Raw genomic sequence first — 18686 nt, forward strand, 5'->3', positions numbered from 1 at the left:
ATTGGCAGTTTGTTGTTGTTTGAGAGAACTACCATACTACTTACTTCTTTTCTCCCTTCCCCAGAGGTCTTTTTTCTTCCCCGCGCGCGCGTGCGTGCGTGCGTGCGTGTGTGTGTGGTGGAGGTTAGGAGTAGGTCTTCACATCTTTGTGCTTTAGGTTGCAGAGTGCTTTCCAATTCATTTTTTAAGGATAAGAGAGCAGATGCTGGGCTATGGCAGCTACCTGGTCTTCTTATCTGAAACATTACAAAATCGTTTCCAAATTATTATGACTCATAACTGACTTTGAGGAATTATTGTGGGAGACAGGACTTGATATTTTTCAAAAAGGAAATTGGTAGATAGAAAGCTAATTGAATAAGCTTTGTTATCCACATAAGGTAACTCTTTTTTAATTTTGTTTTTTTAAGTAGTTCTTATACCCCTACATGGGGCTTGAACTCACAACCATGAGATCAAGAGTTACATGTTCTACTGCCTGAGCCAGCCCGGCATGCCACGCATATGAGAACTCTTAATAACTATTGAAACAGTAGTATGATAACATTTAACTTATTTAACAATTCAAGATTTGTGTGTTTGATGGTAATTTCTATGCTTTATTTATTTATTTATTTATTTATTTATTTATTTATTTTTTAAAGGAGAGAGTGTTCCAGTAACAAAGACTAATTTGCCAAATCCTTCAGTGGACATAAAAGGAATGGGAGATGAATTCTATAGTCCAGAAATACATAAACGACATACTTTGTTTTGTGGGACTACTGTAATTCAAACTCGTTTCTACACTGGAGAACTTGTCAAAGCTGTAGTAGTTAGAACAGGTAGAAAACATTTCATCTCTTCTTGCATGGTTTAGCATGTTTGATGCCTACTGAATGTTTAAAAAGAGATTTTGGGAAATAATTCTCATTTTCTTATAAAAAATACAGTCATTTTCTTCTTTAAATTTTTTTTTAAAGGATTTAGTACTTCCAAAGGACAGCTTGTTCGTTCTATATTATATCCCAAACCAACTGATTTTAAACTCTACAGAGATGCCTACTTGTTTCTACTGTGTCTTGTGGCAGTGGCTGGCATTGGGTTTATCTACACTATTATCAATAGCATTTTAAACAAGGTATGTAAATGGGACTCTTAATAGGGTTTGATTCTTAATGATCACAATTCTTAATGGCTGCTAAGGATTTGAAATGAGATGAAGAACTTAACTTTTAATTTAATTTAATTATATGACCCTAGTAGCTGTTACTTTAGAGAGTACAGATATAGAACATTTTCATCATAGAAAGTTCTTTGGGATAGCTCTGGTTTAGGCGATCTTTTTCTTGCTCTCTTGTGACTTAAAAAAGGGAGGGTGACCACAAACTTACCAAAACCTTTATTTTCTTTTTTTGTAACTTTTGGGATATATAGCATTCAAGTTATTTGTGAGCCCTTGTCAGACTTCTCTTTTCCATCCCTTTTGGAGATGGGCACAGTACAGTGCTTGTAGCAAGTCAGTATTTGATAGATATTGGTTGAATTTTGAAGTGTTGAAGTGTGTGGTGTGTGAAACGTGTAGAGCTCTTAAAATGAAGATTTCCTTTAAAAGTAGCTTACGTTCGGGGCGCCTGGGTGGCTCAGTCGGTTAGGCATCTGACTTCAGCTCAGGTCATGATCTCGTGGTTTGTGCGTTCGAGCCCCACGTCGGGCTCTGTGCTGACACCTCAGAGCCCGGATCCTGCTTTGGATTTTCTGTCTCCTTCTCTCTGCCCCTCCCCCATTTGTGCTCTGTCTCTCAAAAATAAATAAATGTAAAAAATTAAAAATAAATTAAAATTTAAATTAAAAATTAAAAAAAGTAGCTTACATTCCATAGTCCATTGACAATTCATTGAGCTTTCTATTTTGCAGACTCAAAAGGGAAAAAAATTGTAAATACTTTTTGGATGTAAATACATACATACACACTTATATATAAAATTGAAAATGGTTTATAGATTCTTCACTAAAGAAATACACACATTAGATTAGTAAATATTTGATATTGGGGAGTCTGACATTTATTTTTGTGTTTATTGTAGGTAGAAATTGGGGTCATAATTATCGAGTCTCTGGATATCATTACCATTACTGTGCCACCTGCACTTCCGGCTGCAATGACAGCTGGTATTGTGTATGCCCAAAGAAGACTGAAAAAAATTGGTATTTTCTGTATCAGTCCTCAAAGGATAAATATCTGTGGACAGCTGAATCTTGTTTGCTTTGACAAGGTTGGTTCAGTTTTATAATCATTCTCAAAGGTTACTTTGGTAGCTTTTAAATATTTAGATTAAGGTTTTCTATATTCTCTATTAACAAATTTGTACACATTGTATAATGTTCTTCGAATATTCCTCTTTTTCAGCTTATTTGACACATGAATCATTTTTGTACATTCTCATTGCTTTTTCAATTTTTAATACTTTGGGATTGCCCAAATCTGCAATTGTCTTATCATTCATATCCAGAATTATACCTTATAATAGTAATAAAGATGATCTGATCTTTCTTGTTTTTAACAGAGTAAGCCCATACAGATGTATTTACTGGAATTTTATTGCTATTAAGTATATATGTTTAGTTGAGGTTTGCTCTATGATTTTATTGAATATTTTTCAAAATTATTAAGGTCACTGATTTCACAATTTTATGTGAAAATGACCAGTTTTGTACACATATGAAATATTCCTTGCTTTGTCCTATAGAGAGTTTTCCTTTCCTCTGCTGAAATTAGTTTTCCTAAGAGTTTTAGGAATTAAATCTTGACCAAAAAACCTTCCATCAAGCTCTTGTTGGTAACTGATAGGATAGGAATAAGATTTTTGTGCATGATCACTATTAAAGGAAAAAATGTGAGACGTACTTTTGTTTTTAAAAAAAAGTCATATCCTGGGGCAACTGGCTGGCTCATTGGGCAGAGTGTGCGACTCTTGATCTTGGGGTCGTGAATTGAGCCCCACATTAGGCATGGAGTTACTTAAAAAAAAAAAAAAAAAAAAAAGGTCCTATCCCATGACTACATTTTATATTTATCTGTTTGGAAAATTTCACTTATGCTTGTCTTTTTTGGAAACCTTACAATTAAAATTTTTAAGCAGATAACAAAAGTAGAGGAAAGATACAAGTATAAAAAGTCCTCATTTACCCATCACTCAGCTTTGTCAGTTAATCAGCATTTTGTCATTCTTCACTTCATCTGTCCCCTCACTTTGAAGATGGCAGCATCAGACATTCTTTCACCCAATATACCTCAGTTTTATCTCTAGAAGGTGTTAAAAAAAAAATTAACTGCAGTACCATTATCTTATTCCACTTAACAAATTAACAGTTCTTTAGTATTATCTAATATCCAGTTCATATTCAGCTTTCCCTGCCTTTCTCAAAAGTATCTCAAAAATTTACAGTTTTCCTTTTTCTGTCAGAATCCAAATAATGATTGCATTGGTTACAATTAATCTGTAACAATTGTTTTTCTTGCCCCTTACCCTGAATCATCTTGTTGAAGAAACCAGGTCATGTACATCTTGGATTTGGCTGATTGCTTCCTCCTGGTGTCATTTAACGTGTTCCTCTTCCTTTTTTGGTTCCCTGTGTCCTAATGTCTCCTTCCTTTGTAGGGATCCTTGATTAATTGTTGCATTGTTCTGTTTTTTTCATAATACAAGTCCATAAACATATACTTCTACGTATATGCCCTCCGCCCCCCCACAGAGGAACCATATCACAAGGAATGTTCTGTACCCTTTCCCCACTTTAACTGTTTTTCTTGGAAGTTATTTTTTATCAACATACAGAGATCTTACTAGTTTTCTTTATTTATAACTATATACTACTTTTATTATGTATATGTAGCATAGCTTTTCATGTTTTTCTTTTTTTTTTTGGAGGCATTATACTTTGTATATATGTACTTTAATTAATTAATTAATTAATTAATTTTTTTAAGACTGGAACTCTTACTGAAGATGGTTTAGATCTGTGGGGGATTCAACGAGTGGAAAATACACGGTAAATATTAGCTAGAGTTGATAATTTATTAGTTACTTCCTAATATTTTAACGTATGAGATATGCAAACATATACTGAGTAATATTACAGCTGTGTACCCACCACCACGATTAAACGGTTGATATCTTGTCATACTTGCTTCAAATCTCTTTTAAAAGATTTAAAATATTACAGATATTGCTAACATCTTAAATCTATCCCTTTCCATAGCCCTACCATCATTCTGAAGTTGTGTTCTGTTAACTGTCTTTGCATGTTTATATATTTAGTCTACAGACATCTCTCTCTCTAAACAGGACCTATTTGTAAACAAATGTATATGACTGATACAATGTACATGTGTTTTGCTGCTTGCTTTTTTTTTTTTTTTTTTTGGTGCCTCTTAACATTGTTTTCAAGATTTATCCAGGTTGGTATGTATGGGGTCTAATTTACTAATCTTAACTATTGTTTGGTATTCCATGATATGCTCAAATCATAATATCTGTTCTAAGAGGCAGTTTCATCTTTTTTCTCCCTTTCCCCTTCCACTTTCACAAATGGTGCTGCAATTATAATTCTTACACACAACTCCTTGTGACCATGTAGTTGAAATTCAGTAAATAGCTTCTTGAAAATGTTGGTGCTGGGTTAGATAGTACATGCACGGCTACAGGTGTAGCAGGTACTGATCTCTAAGTGATGGTGCTCCCACTGCCTCCCTCAGTGGGTATGAGATCCTGTTGCTCCAGTTCTTGCCAGACTTGGTATTGTCAGGCTTCTCATTTTTGCCATGGACAGATATGAAATGGTCTTTCATTGTGGCTTTTTGCAGTTTCTTCATTACTTATAAAGCTGAGCTTATTTTCACATTTTTGGAGGGATGGTCACTTAGCATTCTTCTTGTATTGTCACTTTATATATTGACAATGTTTCTGTTGTGTTCTTAGTCTTACTCATTTATTTGAAGTCCTTTGTATTTATTGGGAGGTAATCTTTTTCAGTACTATGCATTGCAAAAATATTCCAGCAGTCTGTCTTGTCATTTTACTTCCTTGTTGCCTTTTGATGGCTTAGTAGTTGTATTTATGTCATTTTTCCCCCTCAGAAGTCTGTGGGATTGAAGCTTATAGAGTTTGAGAGAGTATTGTTTGGTTCATATAATTTCACAGTTGTTACATCTTCTTGGTAGTTTGTCACATTGTGACCTTATTTAATGCATCCTGCCTTAAATTCCCTTCATCTTGTATTTTTGTAGTTACACCCCACCTCTGTTACCCGAGGGTATCTTTTTCATCACTTTACTTTTTAATCTTTCTGTGCCATTGTGTTCACATTTATAATTCCAAGTAAATTGGAAATTATTTCTACCATTTCTCGCCCTAGTTCACACATTTTCTCAAATTTCTCTCTCATATTTTTGTACATTTTCTCAGAATTTATACATTTTCATCTTTTACTGCTTGTCCTTAAATTATTAAGTCATAGAGTTTCCAGTTCATGGGTGTCTTTACTGGGTTTCTAGCCACCCCCCCCCCCCAAGAAAGCCATGGACTGTAGGATATTTTTTTGATTATTCTCCTCCCCTCTTATTTATATGTATTTGTTGCACAGTGTTTTATGATTAGGATCTGAGTTTTATGCCATCTGCATGCTAAGATTTACCTCGGTTTATGAACATCTTTGCTAACCATTGCTTCTTATATATCCCATTCTTCTGGAATAAATCACCATCTTCTGCAGCTACATTTGTTAGTGATTCTTTTGTTTCACTATGACTTTTTTTTTGTTTTTTTTTACTTATGTTTATTTACTTATTTTTAATATGAAATTTATTGTCAAATTGGTTTCCATACAACACCCAGTTCACTATGACTTTTGAAGAATGGCGTAGCTGTCTAGATTTCCAGGCTGTCACTTGTGTTCTCTTAGTGCTTTGAAGGTGTTACTCCATTCCTCCTGACTCCTTTTTCTTTCTGTTTTTTAGGAATCCTTCTTTATCCTTGATTTCTGCAGTTTCACCATGATCTTTTTATTTGTGTAGGACTTACTTGCTTCTTGATTCCAAAGATTTATGCTTTTCATAAATTCTGGAAATTTTTCAGCTTTTTTTTTTTTTTTTTTAAATTATGACCTTTCCCCCATTCTTTGTTTTCTGTCCATCTGGGAATCCCAGACATAGGTTACATAGGAAATTGCACTTGTTTTTTTTCCAAGTCAGCCTGTCCTCCTCTCCCCCCATAGTGTCTTGTCCTTTTTGTAAGTCTTTAATTTAAAAGTGCCCTTTTTGCATTCTTTCAGATCGCCATTCTATTATCTCAAATTTATGGGATTCTAATTCTGTCTTTGTTATGTCTGTTGAGTCATGGGAATGTTTCCCAGTGCATTTTTAAATTACGGACTTATGCTTAGCAGGAATTTTCTGTGAGATTTCTTTGTGGCTGTGTTGTGGGAGCTCCTCTCTGGAGACTTTAGACTGTGCTTGGGCCAGAGTGGTATCAGTCGTGTCAGATGAGCTTTAATATTACTTTCATAACTTGAGGATCTCTGGACCAGCAGTAGCATGGATTCAAACCCAGATCCTATCCTGACTGGTGTTGTGATTTAGAGTTTATACCCTAAAACCAGACCTCCTTCGTTTGAATCTTTGCTCTGCCACTTGTGTGCTGTGTAACCTTGGCAGGTTACCTAACCCTCTGTTTCAGTATCTCTTCTATGAAATGAGGATAATAAAACCTCTTCCTGTGGTGAGGAGGACATGAGTCAGATATGTTTAAAGTTATTAGAACAGTGCCTAGTGCACGGTAAATATTTTACAGATATTAATGATTTTCTTGAGCTTTGGGTGAGAGAAAAAGAGATCAGCTTATTCTTAGTTTGGATATGTAGGTAAATTATTTTCAGTTTATTGTTTTTCCAAAGATGCTCTTCAAGAGCACTGGCTATCTTGGGTGAAAGGGATCCTCTCAGTTTGAACTCCCCACTTTGTATCTGTCCAGGACTTTGTCTTCCATTCCTATATGGGAATTAAAGCCTGGGTCCTTAGCATACTGGGATGACTCCCCTCCCTTCTTCCTTCTCTCACAGGCAGTCAGCATCACTCAGGTTCATATTCCTTTGGTTTTCCTTTCCTTCCATTTCTGACACTTGAAAATTTCCTTTTCATTCTTATGAGCTTGGTTTTGCATTTAAAGATGATGTGTTACACATTCATTTTGTGTTTTTACAAAAGAGATGTATTCTTACATGCCTATAGGCAGGAATTTTAATTATTATTTAGCATCTAGTATTTTCTATATTGTTATGTCTGGCATAGGTATTCAGAATCTTAGATAAGATGGTATTTTAGTTAATGTGTAATTTACATGGAAGAAAATGTTTTTGAATGCTAAAAACTGTAGTGAAAATTAATGTGCACAGAAATGCAAACGTTTTTATTTCATTTTTTAAAATTATAAAACCTGAGTATGATTAGAATATTTATAGTCTTAGATTTATGAATCTAATTCAGTGTATTTTCTATTTAGTTTTCTTTTGCCAGAAGAAAATGTTTGCAATGAGGTATTGGTAAAGTCTCAGTTTGTTGCTTGTATGGCTACCTGTCACTCACTCACAAAGATTGAAGGAGTGCTTTCTGGTGATCCACTTGATTTGAAAATGTTTGAAGCCATTGGATGGGTAAGTTCAATATTTTAAAGCACAAGTAACTTGAAGGAAAATAATCTTGCAGCAGAAAGATGGTTTCTGCTAGTTGTTTTGATGACCAGTTCATCTTGTACCATAAAGGAACTATGTAACATTGGAGAAACATTTATAGTTGTGTAAAAAAGTGTCCGTTTTATTTAAATTAACTCACTCAAACACCCTTAATAGAAGATGATCTTCTCAGGTGCCTGCTTTATGTTTATAAGAGAAAGCAGCTGTTAGCAATTGGGGTAATAGGCCCGAGTCAGAAAGATGATCTTCAACAACAATAATCTGTTGACCATAGGTGAAAAGTATAGCCCTGTGTCTTCATTGTTCCCCATGTTCTACTTTCTGTGTCCACACACACACACACACACACACACACACACAGTTTTGTTTGTTTACAGTTTGTTTGTTTTGGCATTGATCATTTTGAGTGCATGCAGTGTTTCCTGGTTACCATTTCACAGTATTGTGTCCTTTTACAGATGCAATAATAAGGTTGTTTTTAAAGTTCCTTCTGGCTTCTGAATTATTTTCTCTGGGTCAGTTTTCTTTCTCCCTCCCAACACTTAATCTTTTTCCTTCATGCCTTTTGTTTTCATGATATATCTTGATGGTACATTCATATTTAAGAATTAAGGTTTGCTTCGATAATTCTGGGTAGCTGCAGTCAGGTTTTTATCCTTGCCCGTATGTGTGTAAGTCTGTTTACTTGAGCTGTGTCTCTTCTGAATGGCAAGGCCGACCCAGGGGGAGCTCGCTGTGTGCTGAGGGTGAGTCCTCATCAGGGGGCATCCTCAGCCCAGAGCTGCAGAGCTGGCCTTGTAGGTTGCCCTCCTCACCCGCTCTGCTGACCCTCATGGTAGCAGCCTTCCCTCCTCTCAGGTAGGTCGTTCATGTCTCTAGACAGTCACCCCTGGTCTTGTGTTTTGTTTTTATTTCTGCTTAGCTCAGCTATTCGGGCTGGTGAAGAATGTCCCTCCCTTGTATGTCCTCTTGTGATTATTCTGGGCTACTGTTTCTTGCACTGCTGCATTCGTCAATACAGTAATCAGTTTGCCTTTTATCTTCATGTTTGAAATCCTTCTTTTTTAATTTCCTATTTACTTTGACAGGATTCTTTCTTTTTTTGTATTTTGATTTTTTTTTGGATGTTTGTTTATTTATTTTTGAGAGAGAGAGACTATCCCAGGCAGGCTCCACGCTCTCAGTGGGACATGGAGCTCAATCCCACGAGCTGTGAGATCGTGACCTGAGCCAAAATCAAGAGCTGTACACTCAGCTGATTGTGCCACCCAGGTGCTCCTGTTTTGTTAATGTTTTGAAAGAGGCAGATGGATGTGTGCATTAGTGTTTGTCCATCTTCTGATAGCCCACAATAAATATTTGTCAAATCTAATTCCCAAAAGGCCTTTAGAGGATAATTTATGAGAGTAAAGCAAAATAGGACTGGTTCATCTTTGATGTTCTCTAAAACTTCTCTCTAGATGAACAGATTTTCAGTAGACTTAGTGTTCTGTTTGTGCATCTTTTAAAAATGGGTTAAATAAGTAAGTTTGTATAATAGCATGTTCCGTTGACACTGAGATGTCTTGATGCTTGATCTTATCACAAACTATCAATGGAATATTTCCACATAACCAGTCACTGCTGTTATTTGATGTGATCGATGCCATATAAGAACATCCCAATTTCAGAGATGTTAAAACGTACCTTAGAATTGTAGAAAATTGGCTTATTGGGCACAGTGCCCTTCCCCATCATTTTCCCATCGATTCCTTCACTTTGAGTCTAATTAATTTATTTTTTCTTGGGTATGTGTACTTCATACAAGTTTTTGTTGGAATTATTTCACCAAAAATAAGTGTTTTTAAATTAAATTTCAAGCACTTAGGGTTAGTAGTATCTTAACCAGAAATGTTCACTCTGAAACACTAAACTCAAGTCTTTGTACCTCAATGTGTGCTTCATCTGGTGGTTCTCCTAATTGTATCTGAGCTCCATATACTTTACAATTTTTTTTTTTTTTTTTTACATTTATCTATTTTTGAGAAACGGGGTGAGACAAAGCGTGAGCAGGGGAGGGGCAGAGAGAGAAGGAGACACAGAATCTGAAGCAGGCTCCACGCTCTGAGCAAGTGGTCAGCACAGAGCCTGATGCGGGGCTCGAACACACAAACTGTGAGATCATGACCTGAGCCAAAGTCGGATGCTCAACCAGCTGAGCCACCCAGGCACCCCTGAGCTCCATATACTTTTGAATCCTCTCCTGTTAGCAGAAAAGAACCCTTGGATGATAGACTGAACATTTTTGGAACTGCAAGAATCTTCTATTTTTTTGCAGGAATAGTCTCTAAATCCTACGACACGTCTTAGTTTTAGGAGCAAAATGAGAAAGATTTTCTCGTTTCTTTATTCCACTTCTCATCTCTGCTTCCCATCTCCCATGGATTGCCAGGACTTGAACTTTGTTTAAAATACATACAAGTTTACTTATACTAACATAAATATAAGTATGCTAATATATTAGTGGTCTAGTAGTGCTCGTTTATTCTTTGGGTACTGACTTTGTTGTCGTTATTACTGAAGATAGCTGTAATGTTTCTTTTAAAAGTAGAACCAGTGAATTGAATTTTATGAAGTAATGTGTTGAATATTTTCCTTTCAGATTCTGGAAGAAGCAACTGAAGAGGAAACGGCACTTCATAATCGAATTATGCCCACTGTGGTTCGTCCTCCAAAACAACTGCTTCCTGAATCTACACATGCGGGAAACCAAGAAATGGTGCGAAATCACGTTAAGTTGGATAATACTTAACTTAATACTTAAGTTAATACTTAACTGTTAACGTTCATGTTCAGTCCTCATTTTGAACTCTTGCTAGAAGATGAAGTCACATGTCCTTTATTTAATTCTTAGGCAGATATGAATATTTTAGCTGCATTTATCCAAAACTACACATCTGGTGTGTGTCGCAGGCACTCTGTGTAAGACATTGAGATGTAATTCTAATTACCATTACTTTTCCTTACTATTTATTGAACAACTTAGGCCTTGTGATTTAAACAGTGATTAATCCTTTAAATTCCTATGATTTAGCAGAAAGAATATGTGAATGGCTTTATTTTTAGGTGAATTTTAAAATATGTTTCCCCTTAGTTTATTTTTAGTACTTAATATGTTAATATTTTAGGATAACAAAGTATTTGAAAATATTTAAGCACACATTAAAAAAAGAGATAGTAGAGAAGCAATCTTGAAACCTGACTTTGAAATACTCAAAGCTCTTTGCTATTTTTTAGATAATGTTTTGTGCATGTATAAAGTTTGTTTTTTTTTTTTTTTTTTTAATAACTTGAGTATGTTGATGAATCTAATATGTGCTATTTCTTTTTCTCTTTGTTTTATTTTTAGGAGCTGTTCGAACTTCCAGTAAGTGAAGAATGTTTACTTGTTACTTAAGGATATGTGTTTTAATTCCAAAAAAATAACAAATGCTTTGTGCATCTTTTGAAATCATACAGGCTATTTATGAGATAGGAATTGTTCGTCAGTTTCCGTTTTCTTCTGCTTTGCAACGTATGAGTGTGGTTGCAAGGGTGCTAGGGGATAAGAAGATGGATGCCTACATGAAGGGAGCACCTGAGATCATTGCTAGTCTTTGTAAACCTGAAACAGGTAAGAAATCAACTAGGCTTTGAATGAAATTGTTATTTGTGTAAGCTTGTAGTTGCAATTTTAACAATGGCGTTTATTTTTTCCTTTTTAAAAGTTCCTACTGATTTTGAAAAAGTTCTAGAAGATTACACTAAACAGGGCTTCCGCGTAATTGCTCTTGCACACAGAAAATTGGAATCAAAACTGACTTGGCATAAAGTACAGAATATTAGCAGGTAAGGTGGATGAACAGTCATTCTACAGCTTTTCCGGTAATGTATAGTTTATATGTCATGTACAATAATTTATATGTTGTGAGTAGGTATTAAATATTTATTTTTTATTTAAATCCAAGTTAGTTAATATAGAGTGTAATAGTGTTTTCATAAATTGAATTTAGTGATTCATCACTTAACATATAACACGCAGTGCTCATCCCAACAAGTGCCTTTCTTAATGCCCATCGCGCATTTAGTCCACCCCCCTCCCACCCACAACTCCTCCAGCAACCTCTATTTGTTCTTTATATTTAAGAGTCTTGTATGATTTGTCTCCCTGTTTTTATATTATTTTTGCTTCCCTTCCCTTATGTTCATCTGTTTTGTATCTTTAATTCCACACATGCAGAAGTCACATGATATTTGTCCTCTGACTTATTTCGCTTAGCATAATATACTCTAGTTCTATCCACATTGTTGCAAATGGCATGATTTCATTCTTTTTAATCACCGAGTAATACTCCATTGTATATATATGCTACATCTTCTTTATCCATTCATCTGTTGATGGACATTTGGGCTCTTTCCATACTTGGCTATTGTCGATAATGCTGCTATAAACATTGGAGTGCATGTGCCCCTTTGAAACAGCACACCTGTGTTCTTCGGATAAACACCTAGTAGTGCAAGTGCTGGATCATAGGGTAGTTCTATTTGTAATTTTTTGAGGAATCTCCATACTGTTTTTCAGAGTGGCTGCACCAGTTTGCATTCCCACCAGCAAAGGGTTCCTTTTTCTCCGCATCCTCGCCAACATCTGTTGTTGCCTGAGTTGTTGATTTTAGACATTCTGACAGGTGTGAGTTGGTATCTCACTGTGGTTTGGATTTGTATTTCCCTGATGATGAGTGATGTTGAGCATTTTTTTCATGTGTCGGTTGGCCATCTGGATGTCTTTGGAGAAATGTCTATTTGTGTCTTTTGCCTGTTTCTTCACTGGATTATTTGTTTTTTGGGTGTTGAGTTTGATAAGTTCTTTATAGATTTTAGATACTGACACTTTATCTGATATGTCATTTGCAAATATCTTCTCCCATTCAGTTGGTGGCCTTTTAGTTTTGCTGATTGTTTCCTTTACTGTGCAGAGGCTTTTCATCTTAATGAGGTCCCAGTAGTTCATTTTTGCTTTTGTTTCCCTTGTCTCTGGAGATGTGTTGAGTAAGAAGTTGCTGTGGCTGAAGTCAAAGAGGTTTTTGCCTGCTTTCTCCTCGAGGATTTTGATGACTTCCTGTCTTACGTTTAAGTCTGTCATCCTTTTTGAGTTTATTTTTGTGTATGGTGTAAGAAAGTGGTCCGGGTTCATTCTTCTGCATGTCGCTGTCCAGTTTTCCCAGCACCACTTGCTGAAGAGACTGTCTTTATTCCATTGGATATTCTTTCCTGCTTTGTCAAAGATTAGTTGGCCATACGTTTGTGGGTCCATTTCTGGGTTCTCTGTTGTGTTTCATTGATCTGTGTGTCTGTTTTTGTGCCAGTGTTATACTGTCATGATGACTACAGTTTTGTAATACATTTGAAGTCTGGGATTGTGATGCCTCCAGCTTTGGTTTTCTTTTTCAGGATTGCTTTGGCTATTTGGGGTCTTTTCTGATTCCATACAAATTTTAGGATTGTTCTAGCTCTGTGAAGAATGAGGGTGTTATTTTGATAGGGATTATATTGAATATGCAGATTGCTTTGGGTAGTATTGATATTTTAACAATATTTTTTTGTTCTTCCAGTCTGTGAGCATGGAATGTTTTTTCCATTTTTTGTGTCTTTGTTTTCTTTCATAAGATTTCTATAGTTTTCAGTGAATAGCTTTTTCACCTCTTTGGCTAGGTTTATTCCTAGGTATTTTATCGTTTTTGGTACAATTGTAAACAGTATCAATTCCTTGATTTCTCTTTCTGCTACTTCATTATTGGTGTATGGGAATGCAACTGATTTCTGTGCATTATTAATATATCCTGCAACTTTGCTGAATTCATGGATCAGTTCAAGCAGTTTTTTTGGTGGAGTCTTTTGGGTTTTCCAATAGAGTGTCATTTCATCTGTGATGAGAAAGTTTAACTTCCTCCTTGCCAGTGTGTGCCTTTTCTTTTTGTTGTCTGATTGCTGAGGCTAGGACTTCCAGTACTGTGTTGAACAGCAGTGGTAAGATTGGACATCCCTGTCATGTTCCTGACCTTAGGGGGAAGCTTTCACTTTTCCCCCATTGAGGATGATATTAGCTGTGGTCTTTCATATATGGCCTTTATGATGTTGAGGTATGATCCTTCTAACCCTACGTTCTTGAGATTTTTTTTATCAAGAAAGGATGCTATATTTTGTCAAAATGCTTTCTCTGCATCTACTGAGAGAATCATGTGGTTCTTATCCTTTCTTTTATTAATGTGATGTATTACATTGATTGATTTGCAGATATTGAACCACCCCTACAGCCCAGAAATAAATCCCACTTGATCATGGTGAAGAATTTTTTAATATATTGTTGGATTTGATTTGCTGGTATCTTCTTGAGAATTTTTGCATCCATGTTCATAGGGAAATTGGTCTGTAATTCTCCTTTTTAGTGGAGTCTTTGTCTGGTTTTGGATCAAGGTAATGCTGGTTTCGTAGAATGAGTTTGGAAGTTTTCCTTCCATTTCTATTTTTTGGAACAGCTTCAGGAGAATAGGTATTAACTCTCCTTTAAATGTTTGGTAGAATTCCCCTGGGAGGCCATCTGGCCCCGGACTCTTGTTTGTGGGAGATTTTTGATTATTGATTCAGTTTCTTTACTGGTTATGGGTCTGTTGCAATTTTCTATTTCTTCCTATTTCAGTTTTGGTAGTTTATATGTTTCTAGGAATTTATCCATTTCTTCCAGATTGCCCAGTTTGTTGGCATATAATTTCTCATAATATTCTCTTGTTATTTGTATTTCTGAGGTGTTGGTTGTGATCTCTATTCTTTCATTCATGATTTTATTTATTTCGGTCCTTTCCTTTTCCTTTTTAATCAATCTGGCTACGGGTTTATCAATTTTGTTCATTCTTTTAGAGAACCAGCTCCTGGTTTCATTGTTCTGTTCTACTATAATTCTTCTTTTTTTCTTTCAATATCATTGATTTCTGCTTTAATCTTTATTATTTCCCTTCTTGCGCTCACTTTGGCTTTGTCTGCTGTTCTTTTTCCAGCTCCTTTAGGTGTAAGTGTAGATTGTGTATTTGAGACCTTTTCTTCCTTCTTTAGGAAGGCCTGGATTGCTATATACATCCCTCTTATCTCCTTTGCTGCATCCCAGAGATTTTGGGCTGTCATGTTTTCATTTTCATTGGCTTCCATGTACTTTTTATTTTTAATTAAAAATTTTTTTTAACCTTTATTTATTTTTGAGAGAGATGGGGGGCGGAGAGAGAGAGAGAGAGAGAGAGAGAGAGAGAGAGAGCAAGCAGGGGAGGGGCAGAGAGACTGAGACACAGAATCGAAGCAAGCTCCAGGCTCTGAGCTGTCAGCACAGAACCCAATGCAGGGCTTGAACTCATGGATCTTGTGATCATGACCTGAGCCAAAGTTGGATGCTTAACCAACTGAGCCACCCAGGCACCCTGGCTTCTATGTACTTTTTAATTTCCTCTTTAATTTCTTGTTTAACCCATTCATTCTGTAGTAGGATGTTCTTTAGTCTCCAAGTATTCATAGTCTTTCCAAATTTTTTCTTGTGGTTGATTTCGAGTTTCATAGCATTGTGGTCTGAAAATATGCAAGGTGTGATCTCTGTCTTTTTGTACTTGTTGAGGGCTGATTTGTGTCCCAGTATGTGATCCATTCTGGAGAATGTTCCACGTGCACTCAAAAAGAAAGTATTCTGCTTTAGGATGAAATGTTCTGAATATATCTGTTAAGTCCATTCAGTCTAGTGTGTCATTCAGAGCCATTGTTCCTTGTTGACTTTCTGCTCAGATGATCTGTCCATTGCTGTAAGAAGGGTGTTGGAAGTCCCCTACTATTATGGTATCGTTATCAATGAGTTTCTTTAGGTTTGGGATTAATTGACTTATATATTTGGGTGCTTCCACGTTGGGGACATAAATATTTACAATTGTTAGATCTTCTTGGTGGATAGACCCCTTAATTATGACATAATGCCCTTCTTCATCTCTTGTTACAGTCTTTATTTTAAAATCTAGTTTGTCTGATAGAAGTATGGCTACTCTGGCTTTCTTTTGATGACCATTAGCATGATAGCTGGTTCTTCATCTCCTTATTTTCAAACTTCATGTGACTTTGGGTCTAAAATAGGTCTCTTGTAAGCAGTATATAGATCTCACCGACCTGCTATCAAGCACCTCTCCTTTGTCTCAGGCCTCCATCCACTCCCTGCCTCTACCCTGTCTGTGTCCAAGCCATTTGCCTGTCAGGCAGCACCTCCTTCCAGAGTTTTATCTCAGATGGGGTTGTGTTTCAAAACCCCACGCTTCATACACCACCACCACTACCACCACCAATACCCCCACCCCTGCCCTTCCCTGGCCTGGAGCCATGCTGACTCTTTGGGGGAGGGTCTCACTGAGCAATGGCTGTGTGCCTGCTTGCCCCAGAAAACATTTGTGGGATAGTGCAGTGGCAGAGGTTTGGAGATTGTGGCTGATCAGAACACACAGCCAGAGCCAGGGTTTGCTGTACTCTGGTGTCTCTGTCTCAGTACCAGCAAATGTGACTGCTCTCTGGGGTCCTCTGGGACCTTTGCCTTTGTGAAGGTTGTATGGCCTCTACTAAATGCTCTCCAGGCAAGGGAACCACTTCTCCCCGTGTGGCACACCGACCCCTCAGACCCTGCTGCCTACTCCTGGTGATTTGCCCTGCTTCCTCACCAGAGCACCACCAGGCACTGAGCTCCACTGTTCAATCCTGGTGGTATTGAAACCCTCTCCTTTCTTCCTGTCAGTGGTTTTGGCGGACAGATTTCTTGTTCAGTTTCCTGTGAGTGTTTTCACGCTTTCTCTTTCTCTCCAGCTACTTTCAGGGGAGTGTTTTTCCTACACTCTCCTGATGTGCCGCACACTCCCCCTTTCTTTTTCCTTTCTCTGCAAAAATAGCTCCCTACCCTCTGTGGCTTTTCTCTTTCTCAGTTCGCCTGTCCACACTGTGTACCTGCCGAGTTCTGTGGCTCAAGTTATGCAGATTGTTGTGTTAATCCTCAGATCAATTTCCTGGGTGTGCAAAATGGTTTGGTGCTGATCTAGCTGTGTTTCAGGGACGAGACAAGCTGAGGATCTCCATGCTGCTTAGCCATCTTTCCAAAAACCCTATTAAATATTTATTGAATGTATGGAACTGTACCTTATGCAGTGTTTGTTTTAGGAGATTGAGTACAAATCTTTGAAACCCTTCTCAGTTTGTTAAATATTTATTTAGTGCCTGCTATGTGTCAGGTATGTTTTAGGAACATAATTATGTTTGAAAACATAAACATAATTCTATAGTAGTTTGTTTTTCCCAAATAAAATACTTGGTTTTGCCCAGTTGTTTGAACCAAGTATTATTTTGGCCAGAGTAGCATGAGTCCTAATAACTAATTACCACCATTCCCCACCTCCCTGCTTCCAAAGGTCGAATGACATAACCAACATCATGTTTACTTTTCTCCAGTCTTTTCCACTCTTTAATTTGTGTTTCATAGTGCCTCCAGAGAGCTTTTTAACACACCGGTCTCTAGTTGGAATTCTTTTTTTTTTTTTTTTTAATGTATATTATTTTATTTTTGAAAGAGACAGAGCACAAGCATGGGAGAGGCAGAGAGAGAGGAAGACACAGATTCCAAAGTGAGCTGCAGGCTCTGAACTGTCAGCACAGAGCCCAACATGGGACTCAAACCCACGAACCGAGAGATCCTGAGCCGAAGTCAGACACTTAATTGACTGAGCTGTCCAGGTGCTCCTCTAGTTGGAATTCTTATAAATGGCTTCCCATCATCTACTGGAAGAGTTTACTGTTAGGAAAACGTATCAGGAAAGAAAGAAAACAAAACACGCAACACTTAATTTGAAAAAAAAAAAAAAAAGGATGAATTACACAAGCAGATAAGAATCAGAAAAGGGCATACAAATGGCCGATGAACACGTGAAAAGGGTAGTACACTTTATTTAGTTCTTTGAGGATCTATAAAATAAAACCACAGTGAGACATCACTTCTCTCCTAAGGTTGGAAAAGTTGAAAATTTTGACAATACCAAATGTTAGTGATGTCTTGGGAAAATTTTAACAACATACTGCTACTACACTATTGTAGATTCATAATAAACATGTGTAGTACCTATCAAAATTTGAATTTGCTTACACAGTTTGACCCAGCAAGTGCGGTTCTAAGAATCCAGATTAAAGAGCTATTTCTGTGTGTGCATAAGGGTCCTGTTTAAATAGTGCAAATAACATAATACCCATAGGGCAATGGCTAAACTATGGGCTGTTAACATTGCTGTTAATAACAACTCCTCCTGCTGTCAAAGTAGAGCATTCCTATAAAATCGTTCCTAAGCTGAAATGGCTTAAAGTGAAGAAACAGTTACAATTAATGTATGTGGAAAAATTTTTGCTTCCAGACGCCAAAAATAATCTCTTTGAAGCTTTTCTTATAGCGTAGGACACATCTTGCTAATTCAGGCACAGAATAAATCAAGGTAGAGTAAGAAGCTCACAGACACAGTTCACAACTATGCGGCTTGATGCTGAGATGCAGATTATAATCCCCAGGGAAGGAACTGGGGGCACCTCTCTCTCTGCGTGGAAGTGCGCTGCTTCTAAAATGGCTTGCTGCAAAACACATGTTGGACGCTATATTTGCCTCTTTTTTTTCTCGAAAGCAAAACATCTTCAGGTTTCTTTTGGTTAGTGAAAATGAGTAACGTAGGCCTTTCGTAAAAGTGAAATGGCCTAATGTGAACTTTGAAAAAGTGGGAGATCCCTGTATCTCAGGCACACTAAGTGAAAAGAGTAGGATGGTGTTTATATTTGTTGTGCAATCCTGTTTTACCGAATGAGAACTAAGGAGTGGAGTGGCTAGCCCAATAACTAAAAGGAAAAAC

The 18686-nt window shown here is 36.8% G+C and overlaps 1 protein-coding gene across 1 annotated transcript in view; it reads left to right on the plus strand.

The window, feature by feature from the left end:
* The window catches only part of ATP13A3 (ATPase 13A3), an 89282-nt gene that overhangs the window by 39085 nt on the left and 31511 nt on the right, over nt 1-18686 (plus strand). The window contains exons 12-20 of the mRNA XM_019448797.2: nt 645-824; nt 963-1120; nt 2067-2255; nt 3971-4032; nt 7539-7689; nt 10370-10486; nt 11117-11134; nt 11227-11380; nt 11475-11595. Of these exons, the coding sequence (XP_019304342.1) occupies nt 645-824; nt 963-1120; nt 2067-2255; nt 3971-4032; nt 7539-7689; nt 10370-10486; nt 11117-11134; nt 11227-11380; nt 11475-11595 (1150 nt within the window). The remainder of the gene's footprint in view (nt 1-644; nt 825-962; nt 1121-2066; nt 2256-3970; nt 4033-7538; nt 7690-10369; nt 10487-11116; nt 11135-11226; nt 11381-11474; nt 11596-18686) is intronic.

The sequence above is a fragment of the Panthera pardus genome, unplaced genomic scaffold (assembly GCF_024362965.1).
Source record: "Panthera pardus isolate Hobbes unplaced genomic scaffold, ASM2436296v1 HiC_scaffold_16, whole genome shotgun sequence".
NCBI lineage: Eukaryota > Metazoa > Chordata > Mammalia > Carnivora > Felidae > Panthera > Panthera pardus.